The 14,217-nt window shown below is 39.2% G+C and overlaps 1 protein-coding gene across 1 annotated transcript in view; it reads left to right on the top strand.

Annotated features, from left to right (window-relative positions):
- Positions 1–14,217, top strand: part of MPP7 (membrane palmitoylated protein 7) — a 197,978-nt gene that overhangs the window by 158,695 nt on the left and 25,066 nt on the right. Inside the window, exon 11 of the mRNA XM_029911622.1 lies at positions 3,925–4,095. Coding sequence (XP_029767482.1) covers positions 3,925–4,095 — 171 coding nt within the window. The remainder of the gene's footprint in view (positions 1–3,924; positions 4,096–14,217) is intronic.

Consider the following 14,217-nt stretch of genomic DNA (forward strand, 5'->3'; position numbering starts at 1 on the left):
AGGTTTTCATTATTAGAACAAAAAGGGAAGTTTAAAAAAACAACCACCATAATCTTAAATGTTTCAAATGTTTTGCGGGTCACCTTTAAGCACAAAACCATCCATCCTCTATAGATCTAGGCACTGTGTTTTGTGGAAAAATGTATACACTAGCAAACTTTTAGTATAGTGGGAAGAATTCATTTCTGTTTGTGTGAAAAGATAGTACTGGAGAATTTTTAGGTATTTTGAAAGTAGCTTTGGTATGCTTAGGTTTGGGGTTTTTTAGATTACAGCTCAGGAAAATAGTTAACTTCGTTCTTTTTCTGTGTCTTTAACATTATTTTTAGAGTCTGCATTAAAGTAATTGAATGCAGATACTAGGTCTGTGACATTAAATCAACAAAATATCGGTGTGCCATGATTGACTTCACTTTAGAACTGAACCAATCACCAGAGACATTACCGTGTACCAAGTTGTATTACATTACCAATGCAATAGCAGTGCTTTTACAATAGAAAACTTTTAAACTAAAATAACTTTTCAAAAGAATTCTTTGCATTTACTATATTGTTATATGAATGCATAATGGAATAGAAAAAATAGTTAGAAAAGAACTAGTAACGTAGCCTGCTTGCTTCTTACTCTTACCAAATTTAAACTCTGGTGTTTTTATTGTGTATTTGATCCTCCCCTGTCTTCTTCTACCATGGGCAAAAATATTAGATCTATTTCTGCTAGTGTTTGGTTTTTATATCCTCTTCTCATTAACTTTCACTGTAATAATGTGATCTCAATTTTTTTTAATGAGCTGGGTGACACCATTTGTATTTTCAGAGAGGCTCGATACTTACCTCTCTGTTTCTCTGTCAGGTGGGGGGGGGGAGGAGGGGGGAGAGAACAGCACAAACACTACTGGGTATAGCACTTTAAATCAACAGAGCAGCTTGGGGATTAAGCCCCATGGTCCCGATACTGAAAAGATTTTTGTCAAATCGGCTTACTTGTGAAAAATAGTGAGCACATACCTCGTCTCTGCAGGGTCATGGCCCAAGTGTGATAATATTTGCAGGAGTCACCCTTACATTGGCAACTATTAATATTAGAGATAAATAGTAATATGGTTACTTCTCATATGCCTGTAAATAAGTACTTTTTAAAACTTATTAAAATATACAGCTGAAATTAAAGTGATCGCCAGAAGCTTAGAGAGACTAAAAAAGAGAGCCTTCTGTTGTACTTTTAGTATTGTGTATTTGGTGTGAGGTTAAATATTAAAGTTCATAATTAATAGTTTAGTTGTGAAGAAATTTTATAACTTGGCACTTGATTTGAATCAACCATAAGTTTGAGTACATAAGATCTTTTTTTTAAAGTATAGGTGTTGGGATTTTTTTTCAGTCATTTTGCTCAATATTTTGTGTATGTGTTGGTAATTTCTCTAGTACAGCCAAATAATGAAATTAGCATGGCAGTGTGGCCATACTGTTTCTATCCACAGAAGATACGGTACGACTGTACAAATCTATTTAAAAGAATTAATCTTAAAGAGAAATTTATAAAGTAATGATAAAGGTGGAATAATTAGCTTTCATACTCAGGTTTAGTGGAGGCAGGCTGCAGCTATGATACTGTCATATTATTCTACTATTGATGCTCATGGAGTTGTACCAATTTAAAAATCTTTAAAAACCACATAAAACTTCCATCAGCTGCAGTTAAGAACTATAGGCACAACACTATACATAAAATTTTAGGCCAATTTTAGGCCAGTTAGGATTGCAAAAATATGACAGAATTATAAATGAAAGTATGTTATAATAGGAAATGTCATCTTAACTTAGCAAATTTTACTATACAGTATGTGTGAAATGGAGCTGCAGTACCCATATTTGATCGTGTTGTGAGATTTATTTAATGATGTGTTTGGTTTTATTTTCGATTAGGGCTGTCAATTAATTGCAGTTAACTCAAGCAATTAACTAAATTTTTTTTAAATTAATCACAGTTAATCGCTGTTTTAATCACACTATTAAACAATAATAGAGTACCAATTTACACTTGTTATAAATATTTTTGGAGGTTTTTCTACATTTTCAAATATATTTATTTCTGTTACAACACAGAATACAAAGTTTACATTGCTCACTTTATATTATTTTTGATTACAAATATTTGCACTGTAATAAAGATAAAATAAATCATATTTTTGAATTCACCTCATACAAGTACTGTAGTGCAATCTCTTTAGCATGAAAGTGCAATTTACAAATGTAGAATTATTTTTGTTACATAACTGCACTCAAAAACAAAACAGTGTAAAACTTTAGACCCTACAAGTCCATTCAGTCCTACTTCTTGTTCAGCCAATCGCTAAGACAAACAAGTTTGTTTACATTTAAGGGGTCTTACCTGTAATTCCCCACCCTGTAATGTACTGTCACGATAAAGAGATTGCACTACAGTACTTGTATGAGGTGAATTCAAAAATACTATTTCTTTCGTTTATCTTTTTTACAGTGCAAATATTTGTAATAAAAATAATAATATAAAATAAGCACTGTACACTTTGTATTCTGTGTTGTAATTGAAATTAATATATTTGAAAATGTAGAAAACATCCTAAAATATTTAAATAAATGGTATTCTATTATTGTTTAACAGTACAATTAAAACTACGATTAATTACGATTTTTTGGTAATTGTTTGAGAGCTCTATTTTCAATGTATTTGGGAGAGATTGTGTAACACGGACAGACCCCAGTCATCAGCAGGCAGGATTGAATCTGGAACCTCTGGAGTTGGCTATTAGCTAAGGCTGTAACAGACTCACCAATCTGTAGCTGGGCTAGTGTCACTAGAGGGGACAGAGCATGACACCAAGCAGGCGTGGATTACAGACTTCCCCTAGCTGAAGAAGCGCATTCTGAGCTTCAGAGACTTCCCTGTTGATATCCTGGATGAGAGCCCACTTGTAACGCTGACAGATCCCAGTCATCAGCGGGCGGATCAAACCTGTGACCTTTGAAGCTTAGTGCGTGAGCCTCTACTGCATGAGCTAAAAGCCACATGGCTGTTAGCTAAGGCTGTGGCAGACTCATCAATCTCTAGTTGGGCTTGATGCTTCGAGAGGGGTCAGACCTCCACACCAAGCAGGCATTGGTTTACGTTTGCATACGCTATTTTTAAACTTCCAGTTATGATAGCGCAGCATTGAGCCAAGGTCATAACACTGTTGAAGGCAATGATTTTATTAACTGTTATGCCCCTGTGCCCTGCTGCCACAATATATATTATTTTAAGTGTGTACATCCCATGGCAATTCAACTAGGATGTGTCAGAGATGGTATATGACTCAGGACTGAATGTATATTTTCCTTATATCTGTTAATTTATGCAGCATTCAAGAAGTTAATTGTATCATCATAGAGCTTGTTTCGATTGACTTATAAAAAATTGCTTTTCCCCCTTAGGGCGACCAGACAGCAAGTGTGAAAAATCGGGACGGGGTGGGGGGTAATAGGAGCCTATATAAGAAAAAGACCCAAAAATCGGGACTGTCCCTATAAAATCGGGACATCTGGTCACCCTATTCCCCCTAAATCAAAAATAGTAAAATTAATCATTTCATTTATTGGGAATATCGTATTTTAAGTTGAAATGGCTGCTGTATTGTAGTTTAAGACTTTAACAATTTGGAGGTAATTTACCTTTTCGTCTGGGAATCTCTTCTGGACCATAAGGACCTGGTTTCTCAAAAATTGCATTTGAAATTTCATGCCTACTTTCTGTGTGCAGCTAATGTGATTGCTCATGGAAATAGCCAGTTTGGGGTTTCTTAATAAGTCATTGTCCCCTCCCCACCTTTCCCTGCCTGGAAGTGAATCTTTTCTGGACTTTTCAGATATTAAATTGCATAGTTTAAAAAAAAATTGTTGTTGCAGCTGGTTTTAGGAGAAGCTTTCGTCTTAGCAGAAAAGATAGAAAGACAAATAAATCCATGTATGAATGCAAGAAGAGTGATCAGTATGATACAGCAGATGTCCCAACATATGAAGAAGTTGCACCATATCGACGACAGCCTAATGAGAAATACAGGCTTGTAGTTTTGGTCGGTAAGTTATTTCTTTAATTTCTAAATCAGGAATCTAGAGTAAATATTAGTGCAATAATCTTACAGAAGTTTAAAATTTAACTTTTCTAGCTCTCAAACTGAAAATGTTTATGATCTAGAATACTATGTTGCTGCATTTGCTCATAATTTCTCATCTTTTTTTAGTTGTTTGAGTTTTGGAAAACTACAGGTGAAGAGCTCTTTGTGCATCAGATAGTATGAGAAATATTGTCAACCCACTAATCAAAATATACAGATGAGCTGTAATATGACCTTGATCTTTTTGTTGTTGTTTAAAATTGTGCTATAGTCCCGAAACTAAATCTTATTTTGGTGCAATGAAGACTCCTTATGTGGCTGCAACTTTACCAACAGAATATAGCTTGCAAAGAAATTTCCTGAACGTCTAGTTCTTTGTGTGAAGAACTGGACTCCAACAAGGAACTGTCTTACCACGCGTATCTCATGTCCCACTTGCTCCCTGTCTAGGCTTAGGATAAGCTATGACCACAACATGCCCTATTACCACAGAGTTCTCCTGCTATAGAGAACATCAGTTAAGTGTCTTGGCCATTCATCCCCAGTATGCTGAACAAGGCTTTCACTAGACTATTGGTCAGAAATATGTCCAAATCTATCTCAGACAAATGAACCATGGTGTCCAGAAAAATTTCTGGCCACCCAAGTGCAATTAGGTATCAGCGCTCCACCAGAATGCTGGATTCTCTGTATCTCCCAAGGCTGTAAACTTGTCCTCCTGGAAATGAGAAGAAACAATTTCATTGTCAATGTCTGGGATGTTGTAAAACAGGGGCTTATTGTTAAGTGCGTTAACATAAATACCTGTACTAGTTGCCTGATCCTTGGGGATTTGCTAGGCTGCCTATTGGTAAGCTGTCAGACCAGAATAGGACCCATTTGTTTCAGAAGTTCTCTTTTCCATATTGGACCCATTCTGATCACAAGAAAGGGAGATTATTCATTTGTTCCAAAAATTGCTTCCAGATAATTGTATTTCACTTCTGATAAACAAGTAATAAGATTGACCTTCTGGCACCTGAAATTGTTGCTGCCAATTGCACACAATTCACAGGCTAGGGCAATGACTTGACTTGTGAAATTCAGATAACTGATCAGTTATTGCAACTGTTGCAGGGCTAACTTTTATATCTCGTGGGCCGATTGAACTAGTGAGTTGGATTTCTTGACCAGAGAGCGAGATATGCTGTTCAGTTCAGTACCAGCCTTTTTGCTAGTGCCTGGAATGCTGTCAAGATATGCTTTTGCCCAACCCTGTTTTCTAGCAAAAAAAAAAAACAAATAAAAAAAAATCATGGTAGTGAGTAGACAAGTCTCCCATATCACTTTCCACTCCAAAAAGGGTCTGAGTCTCACAAATGTCAAACTTTATGTAGAGCAGCAGTCTTATAAAAAAAATATTTCTGGAAAGAAAAGTCCAATGATTCATAAACAGCCAAGAGAATGAAAGGAGGCAGAGCGCTGACTTGATGTTGCATTTTGCCAAAAAGGCCCACTTCCTGAAGGCCCTAACTGTAATGACAGTGGAATCAAAGAATGGGAGTCTGAGGGTACGTCTACACTACCTGCCGGATCGGCGGGTAGTGATCGATCTATTGGGGATCGATTTATCGTGTCTACTGTAGATAAGTTCTTGGACTGCATTGCAGACAACTTTTTATTTCAGAAGGTTGAAAAAGCTACTGGGGGGAAGCTGTTCTAGACTTGATTTTAACAAATAGGGAGGAACTCGTTGAGAATTTGAAAGTAGAAGGCAGCTTGGGTGAAAGTGATCATGAAATCATAGAGTTTGCAATTCTAAGGAAAGGTAGAAGGGAGTACAGCAAAATAGAGACAATGGATTTCAGGAAGGCGGATTTTGGTAAGCTCAGAGAGCTGATAGGTAAGGTTCCATGGGAATCAAGACTGAGGGGAAAAACAACTGAGGAGAGTTGGCAGTTTTTCAAAGGGACACTATTAAGAGCCCAAAAGCAAGCTATTCCGTTGGGTAGGAAAGATAGAAAATGTGGCAAAAGACCACCTTGGCTTAACCACGAGATCTTGCATGATCTAAAAAATAAAAAGGAGTCATATAAAAAATGGAAACTAGGACTGATTACAAAGGATGAATATAGGCAAACAACACAGGAATGCATGGGCAACGTTAGAAAGGCAAAGGCACAAAATGAGCTCAAACTAGCTACGGGAATAAAGGGAAACAAGAAGACTTTTTATCAATACATTAGAAACAAGAGGAAGACCAAAGACAGGGTAGGCACACTGCTCAGTGAAGAGGGAGAAACAGTAACAGGAAACTTGGAAATGGCAGAGATGCTTAATGACTTCTTTGTTTCGGTCTTCACCGAGAAGTCTGAAGGAATGCCTAACATAGTGAATGCTAATGGGAAGGGGGTAGGTTTAGCAGATAAAATAAAAAAAGAACAAGTTAAAAATCACTTAGAAAAGTTAGATGCCTGCAAGTCACCAGGGCCTGATGAAATGCATCCTAGAATACTCAAGGAGCTAATAGAGGAGGTATCTGAGCCTCTAGCTATTATCTTTGGAAAATCATGGGAGACGGGACAGATTCCAGAAGACTGGAAAAGAGCAAATATAGTGCCCATCTATAAAAAGGGAAATAAAAACAACCCAGGAAACTACAGACCAGTTAGTTTAACTTCTGTGCCAGGGAAGATAATGGAGCAAGTAATTAAGGAAATCATCTGCAAACACTTGGAAGATGGTAAGGTGACAAATTGGAGAAATGGTCTGAGGTAAACAGGATGAAGTTTAACAAAGACAAATGCAAAGTGCTCCACTTAGGAAGGAACAATCCATTTCACACATACAGAATGGGAAGAGACTGTCTAGGAAGGAGTACGGCAGAAAGGGATCTAGGGTTTATAGTGGACCACAAGCTAAATATGAGTCAACAGTGTGATGCTGTTGCAAAAAAAGCAAACGTGATTCTGGGATGCATTAACAGGTGTGTTGTGAGCAAGACACGAGAAGTCATTCTTCCGCTCTACTCTGCGCTGGTTAGGCCTCAACTGGAGTATTGTGTCCAGTTCTGGGCACTGCATTTCAAGAAAGATGTGGAGAAATTGGAGAGGGTCCAGAGAAGAGCAACAAGAATGATTAAAGGTCTTGAGAACATGACTTATGAAGGAAGGCTGAAAGAATTGGGTTTGTTTAGTTTGGAAAAGAGAAGACTGAGAGGGGACATGATAGCAGTTTTCAGGTATCTAAAAGGGTGTCATAAGGAGGAGGGAGAAAACTTGTTCACCTTAGCCTCTAAGGATAGAACAAGAAGCAATGGGCTTAAACTGCAGCAAGGGAGGTTTAGGTTGGACATTAGGAAAAAGTTCCTAACTGTCAGGGTGGTTAAACACTGGAATAAATTGCCTAGGGAGGTTGTGGAATCTCCATCTCTGGAGATATTTAAGAGTAGGTTAGATAAATGTCTATCAGGGATGGTCTAGACAGTATTTGGTCCTGCCATGAGGGCAGGGGACTGGACTCGATGACCTCTCAAGGTCCCTTCCAGTCCTAGAATCTATGAATCCCTGATCGTGCTGCCGTCGACTCCGGAACTCCACCACGGCGAGAGGCGGAAGCGGAGTCGACGGGAGACCGGCAGCCGTCAATCCCGTGCCGCAAGGACGCGAAGTAAGTGATTCTAAGTCGATCTAAGATACATCAACTTCAGCTATGCTATTCTCGTAGCTGAAGTTGACGTATCTTAGATCGATTTCCCCCCCTCCCTCCCGCAGTGTAGACCAGGCCTGAGTATAAGCTAGGATCAATATAATCACTGATCGGGCCTAGCATACAAGCACTACTGAACCTGCCAGTATTCACCAGGGGCCTTCTTCAGAATCAACCCCGAAGAGAATGTACACCTAAGATCATCTTTACCCAGGCAAACAGTACAATCAGGACTTGTCCATATTTAAAATTTATTGCATTCACCAATCATTCAGAAATGTGTTGAGATCTTCAAACCTCAAAATGTTACAACATGTACATCTGCAAATGTAAAAACGTGCTGTTAGATTATTTTTCTATTTTGTAAAAACCTCAAGGTTCTGAGGATTTTAGCCTCAACTCCCAGAAAGATTTGATTTGCATAGAGGACAAAACTTTGCAGAACACTTGTGTCTACAATATAAAGGATTGGGCAATACTCAGCAAAGAGCCCAATGCTGAAAATCTCACTCATGGGATTAGTTCCATTGATGTCAGCCGGTGTTTTTATATTTCTTTATAGGATAATACACTCGCTGAATGTTTCCATGAGAAGTCATGGGACTACCCAGTTGAGTAATGGTTGCAGTAACAGACCTATATATTATAGCTATCCTGATTTTGATAAAGTATTTTTTGGATTTACATAACCCTCTGACTATGGCAAACAAAGTACATTGAGTTTTGGATATTGGCAAAAATATAACAATGCAGCACTACAAACATTCAGCAGAATTATTTAACATTTTTTGCCATGGTTCTGGAAAAGTCCTTCTCCAAACATAATGTAAAAGTAAAAACTTAATTGTATTTTTGCCATTTAGCCATTTTGTTCAGTGGCAGTTCCAGTTAAATTCAGGTTTTTTAGTCTCTGTGGATAGAGAGCAATTTGTGCATCAGGTGAAAAAGGATATTTAGCTTTAAAGCTCTGATCCTGTAACTGTTTGTTTCACAAACTGTTTAAGTCTCATGTGCTCCTATATGGGTATTGTACTTCTTGCATGGTACAGTGCAGGTATTTTAATACTCAGATCAAGCAGATAAGGATATCATAGTCACTGCTGCCATTAACTCAACATATGTATTTATAATCCTTGCTGTCTGGTCACTGCTGATTATAATCCATGGATGATCCTATGGCTCCAGGCCTCGTAAGGGTCAGATCAGAGTACTCTGGCACTTGTTCCAAGGCACTCATCATGCCTGGGGGAATGTGGTCATGTTGGGAGAGGAACAAGACAGAAGAAAGACACGCATGAGGTTTGAGTGTGAGGGAAACAGATGAAAACGTTATGGAGTGCATGGGTCCACATGGACCTCTTATAATCTGTGGGGAAAAGATTAGCAGCTTGGAGGAGCATTTTAGTTGGGTACTTTGAAACTCCCCTTCAGAGCTGTAATGTATTTCAGTCCAGACCTAATTCAGGTCCAACCTTTTCTTGTACTGAAAATCTCATTAATACCAAATTGTTCAGTTTTTGTAATGTGGTTAAATGTGTCCTAGTGACTAAGGGTACGTCTGTACGTCCGGGTCCGGATGTAAGCAATCGATGTTCTGAGTTCGATTTATCGCGTCTGGTTAAGACGCGATAAATCGATCCCGGAAGTGCTCGCCGTCGACGCTGGTACTCCAGCTCGGCGAGCGGAGTACGCAGCATCGACGGGGGAGCCTTCCTGCCGCATCTGGACCGCGGTAAGTTCGGACTAAGGTACTTCGAATTCAGCTACGTTATTAACGTAGCTGAATTTGCGTAGCTTAGTCTGAAGTGTGGGGGTTAGTGTAGACCAGGCCTAAGATGAGACCCAGCAGCTTTGTGATTTGGAGTAACATTTTAACCCAGGTCTCCCAATTTACATTAACCTTGATCCCTCAATGTCACTTTACAGTATAGATTGAATAGCTCAATTTCAGAAAAAAGATATCAATGAATACAGACAGTTGTATTTAAATTATGTCCAAGGCTGCAACTTAAATAAAATATCACCTAAAAGCAACATATTATGGCAGTAGTTGAAGGGGGTTGAGGAAACAGTAGCAGCCCCAAACATTTACTGGCCTTTTTCCCACTTTAATTTATTCTTGTAAATTGTAAACATGCAAATAAGTAGGTAGATACTATAGAGAAGAAATAAGACATGGTCCATGCCTTGATGAGAAGACTAAGTATAGTGTTGCAAGTAAAAGCAAACAGGAGCGGTTTGGAAAAGGGAGGATAAAAGAAACATGAACACATTATGTAGTTGAGTGGGTTTGTTAATGGTATGTACCTCTCTTGATGTGCTATGTTTTTTATATGTTAACTTAATTCATGGGATTGAAGGTGGGGAGGCCACATCATAATGGGAAGGGAGGAAAGGAATAGATTAGTGCTGATTAAAGGTATGTCTACACTGCAGCTTGGAGCGAGCCTCCAAGCCTGGGTAAACAGACTCATGCTAGTGAGGTTCAAGATAGTCCACTAAAAATGGAAGTGTGGCTGTTACAGCTCAATCGGTGGTGCAGGCTCTCAAGCCCACCCAACGCCTTATCTCTCAGCTCAGGTGGCTAGCCTGAGTGTCTGCTAGAGCCCCAATGTCTGCACTGGTGGTAGTAATGTGCTAGCTGGAGCCCCGCTAGTGCAAGTCTGTCTACCCACACTGGGAGGTTGGCTCCAAGCTGCACTGTAGACATAGCTGAAAGGAAATGGAGGTGTGGAAGGGACGAGGAACTAGAAGGCAAGTGCAGGAGGCAAGATTAAATTGACTGGTAGGGAGTTAACAAAAACAATCATCGGGCAGTGCAGGTTAATGCTTAAGGCACTAGAGCTGGAAAAATATATGGCTCTGCTAAAACACTTAGCTCTAGGTAAGTGTTCTTGAAGAGAACTGAGGTGAGCTGAGGAGATTGGGGACTTTAAAGACCTTGTAGGGTGCTGGTGTCTCCTGCTGCAGTATGACTCCTCCAAGGACCAGTAGCCATTAGGCTGCCCACAGCTTCATCAGAGTGCATGGGTGGGAGGAAGTTTCTGGACCCATTGCTCATATACCAACACTCATGTACTGAGCATCTTAATTTTACCACCTTAATACGCCTGCCTAATTCCCAGACCAGATAGGCCCTTAGTCCATGGCATAATGAAATCCTCAAGCTTTGCACAGAGTCCTCAGGCACTCCTGCAGGCCCAACTTCCATCTACTGGGAAAATGAGTTGATGTCCTTTCCCAGGAATTAGGCATCTCTTCCTGGGATTTAAAGATAGAAACTCACCACCGCCTTCCAGTGATTTTAATACTGTCCTGGGAGGCTAATCTGTTCCTGTGGCCAGGCCATCACTGAAATTAGCAATCCTGTGAAAAAGCAAGAAACAAAAATGGAATCTGATTAAACCCACCCCGGTGTTCTTAAGAAAAGTCCACAAAACCCACACAAAACTAATGTGTCTGTAATCAAGATAAAGAAAGCACATAAAAATACAAAGGAACAAAACTATAACCTGTATTACAATAAATAAGTAAATTGAGGGGAGGGTGGATGAGTGGTGGAGCAGTGCAGGGCCTACTCTTTTCTTCTGTGGGCTGATGGGTACCTCAGCAGCCTACTCTGGTGACTGGTAAAAGTATCAGGATTGTCCAGATGCAGACATTTTACTAGGAAGGAGCTGCAAACAGGTACCAAGATGTGGCCTTGGATCTGGTTTACACCTACCTCATAATTTGGCACCAGCCTGGGTGTCTAGTGTTCTTATAAAGTTTCTTAAGGGTATGTAATTAAAATGCATTGCTTCAGTCTTTTTTTAGAAACTGTATTTCATAAATCCAATTTAAAATACAATGATATGTTAATTTAGTATTTTCAAAGGTAACCAGAGCATCTGTCTCACTACTTTTTGTGTCTTTTGTGGTAGCATATAGGTTGATGCTTCATTAGTAGAGTTTTCTCTACTATTAAAGCAGCAGAGCAGAAGAAATATGACCCTCTGTCAGGGACTGTTATGAACTGTTGAGTGGCTGTGTTTTTATAAAAATCATGTCCAAGGGAGCATTAAATTTAGTTTTTAATTAACAGTTTTGTCACCCTCCAGCACTAAAATTTAGCCGTCTACTAGTGTAATCACTGTAAGATTGTGGGCTATATACAACAAGTAATAACATCAAGTTGACTTTACACTTACATCAACAAAGAGTGCAGTGCAAAAGTGTGATAAGTAGACTTTTTATAACAAATTGCATATGTCTGATTTGAGGAATACCTAGAGATTTCATTTGATTTTGGTTGTAATAAATCAAATTAAGGAAGTGTGCTTTCTCAGTAACAAAAGCAATTTAGAAATTTATTGTAGACTTCAATAATTCTGATGTTATTCTCTGGATATTAGGAGCAGTTTAAGTCTGGCCAATACCATAAAAATGTCTTGAGTGAAATGTGGAAAAATAGCACTGTTAAGTAATACAGGTACAGTAGAAGCGAACAACATTTTAAAGACTTTTTGTATGCCAGTAGCAGCATTCTGTGTAACATGTGAAATATAATTTTGATATTATGCCAGGGAACACAAGGACAAATAATTAAATTAAAGCAGTAATTGGTCAGAGCAGAAAATGTCCAGTATGTTATACTATGACTGGAAGCATAATTTACAGTTGGAAGCTTTTTAAAAAAAGAAAAAACCTGCCAATTGGAGATTTCTACTGACTTGATCTAACATTACTTTATTCTAGTTTTCAAAATTCAAGTAATAGGCATGATAGGTTTTATTCCTATTATGCGTTCTCCTAAAACAGTGCACTGAAATAAGTATTTTAAAATGAGTTCAATTAAACTGGCTAGTCAGCGTGTTGAGCTCTTTCTCCATTGACTTCATATCTGCTTCCTACAAGTGTTTACCCATGAGTGAAGTTCTACACATCCTTGCGCTTAAAAACACCAGCTCTTTCCTTGTGTGTTTCTAGAAGGATGAAAGATGAGGAAATTACTTGTTCAATCTTTTTTAGCAGTTATGGACAGGACCACAATTCAGGAAAGCGTCCCTAATCAGAGAGGTACTTAAACATGCTTTCCTGAATTGGAGACTATACTGAATACCTCAGAGAATCAAACTTTGTTATAGCAAGGACCACATCTTAATAGAAAGATCAATGGAAGATAGTCCATGTCAATTTGCAAGACCCCCCCACCCCTCCTTTTTGCGATCATGTAATGTCCCAATGGCAACTATAGCAATTGATATATGGAATAGTAGTATAGGAAAACACTTATGTACTTTTATTTGACATAAATGTGATGTATCAACTGGAAATGCGAATAACCATGTGATCAGCCAGTCCATTGTGGACCACCACCAAACGATCCATCTATCACCAGCGATTCTCAGCCCACTGCTCATAAGCTACTCTAAACAGGCCACCTATAGCTCATTGATCCCTTTCCTTCCTTTCCCTCTTTAATAAGAATTCTGAATATATCTTATTAACAGTAGGGTAAGCATCAGTCAGCCCTATAATTGAGATGCTGGCAACTATTTTAATCTGTAATATTTTACATTTACTCACATTACTGGGAAAACACCTCAGTCCAGTTAAATGAGGCTTCTGCTTTAGTAAGTGTTTGGGCAAGACCAATACAGATGTCATGGTCTCTACATGCTAATGTGGAAGTGCCAGGTCAGCTCCAGCCTGTTCCCAGCTAAACCTGGGACAGGGCTTCTTAAGTGGATGCTGCTTTTTCTTGGCTCCTGCTAGTGTTGGTGCTGGGATGGCATGGGGCTAAGTTGTCACTGTTTCCCTGATAGTATGCTGGGGCCACCATCAGAATAAAAAGGAACCTGAGATCCAAGCAAAGGAGCATGGTATGGAAAGGCTTCTGTATTGGTTTGCTCTTCAGCAGATTATCAAAAAGCAGACGCCACCTTTGTACTTCTCATGCCTGACCTCTGTGGAGGCACCGGGAGAGATGAAAGATGGCTGTTGCTAGGTCTGTCCTCATGAGGGAGAGTGGCTCCTAGCTCTCCCCACTTACCTTGAAGATCAGAAAAGTGTAGCAACCTGTTTTAAAGCCCACCACCCACATTTGGGTCTTTGGTTCATGTTTATTCCTTCAGAAGCCCAGTAAAGCTTCTGTAGGAACACCATTAACTTGCCCTTCCCTTCTTCCCCTCCCAGCCCAACTGTTTCACTTCAACCAGCGGGAGGGGAAGAGAAGGATCCAGGAGCAGAAACCTCCATTTATGTCACCCTGTCTCAGGGAGGCCAGGATAATGTGGTGGTACTGTCTGATTTGCATAGAATGTGACATTTGCATTGTCCCTGGTCTTGCCCCTGTGGCACCAGTTTGACCTCCCTGATTCATACTTCATTGAATGGCAAATCTAGAAATGCCCTC

This window comes from Terrapene carolina, unplaced genomic scaffold (assembly GCF_002925995.2).
Source record: "Terrapene carolina triunguis isolate 2854851 unplaced genomic scaffold, T_m_triunguis-2.0 Scaffold111, whole genome shotgun sequence".
In the NCBI taxonomy this organism is placed as follows: domain Eukaryota; kingdom Metazoa; phylum Chordata; order Testudines; family Emydidae; genus Terrapene; species Terrapene triunguis.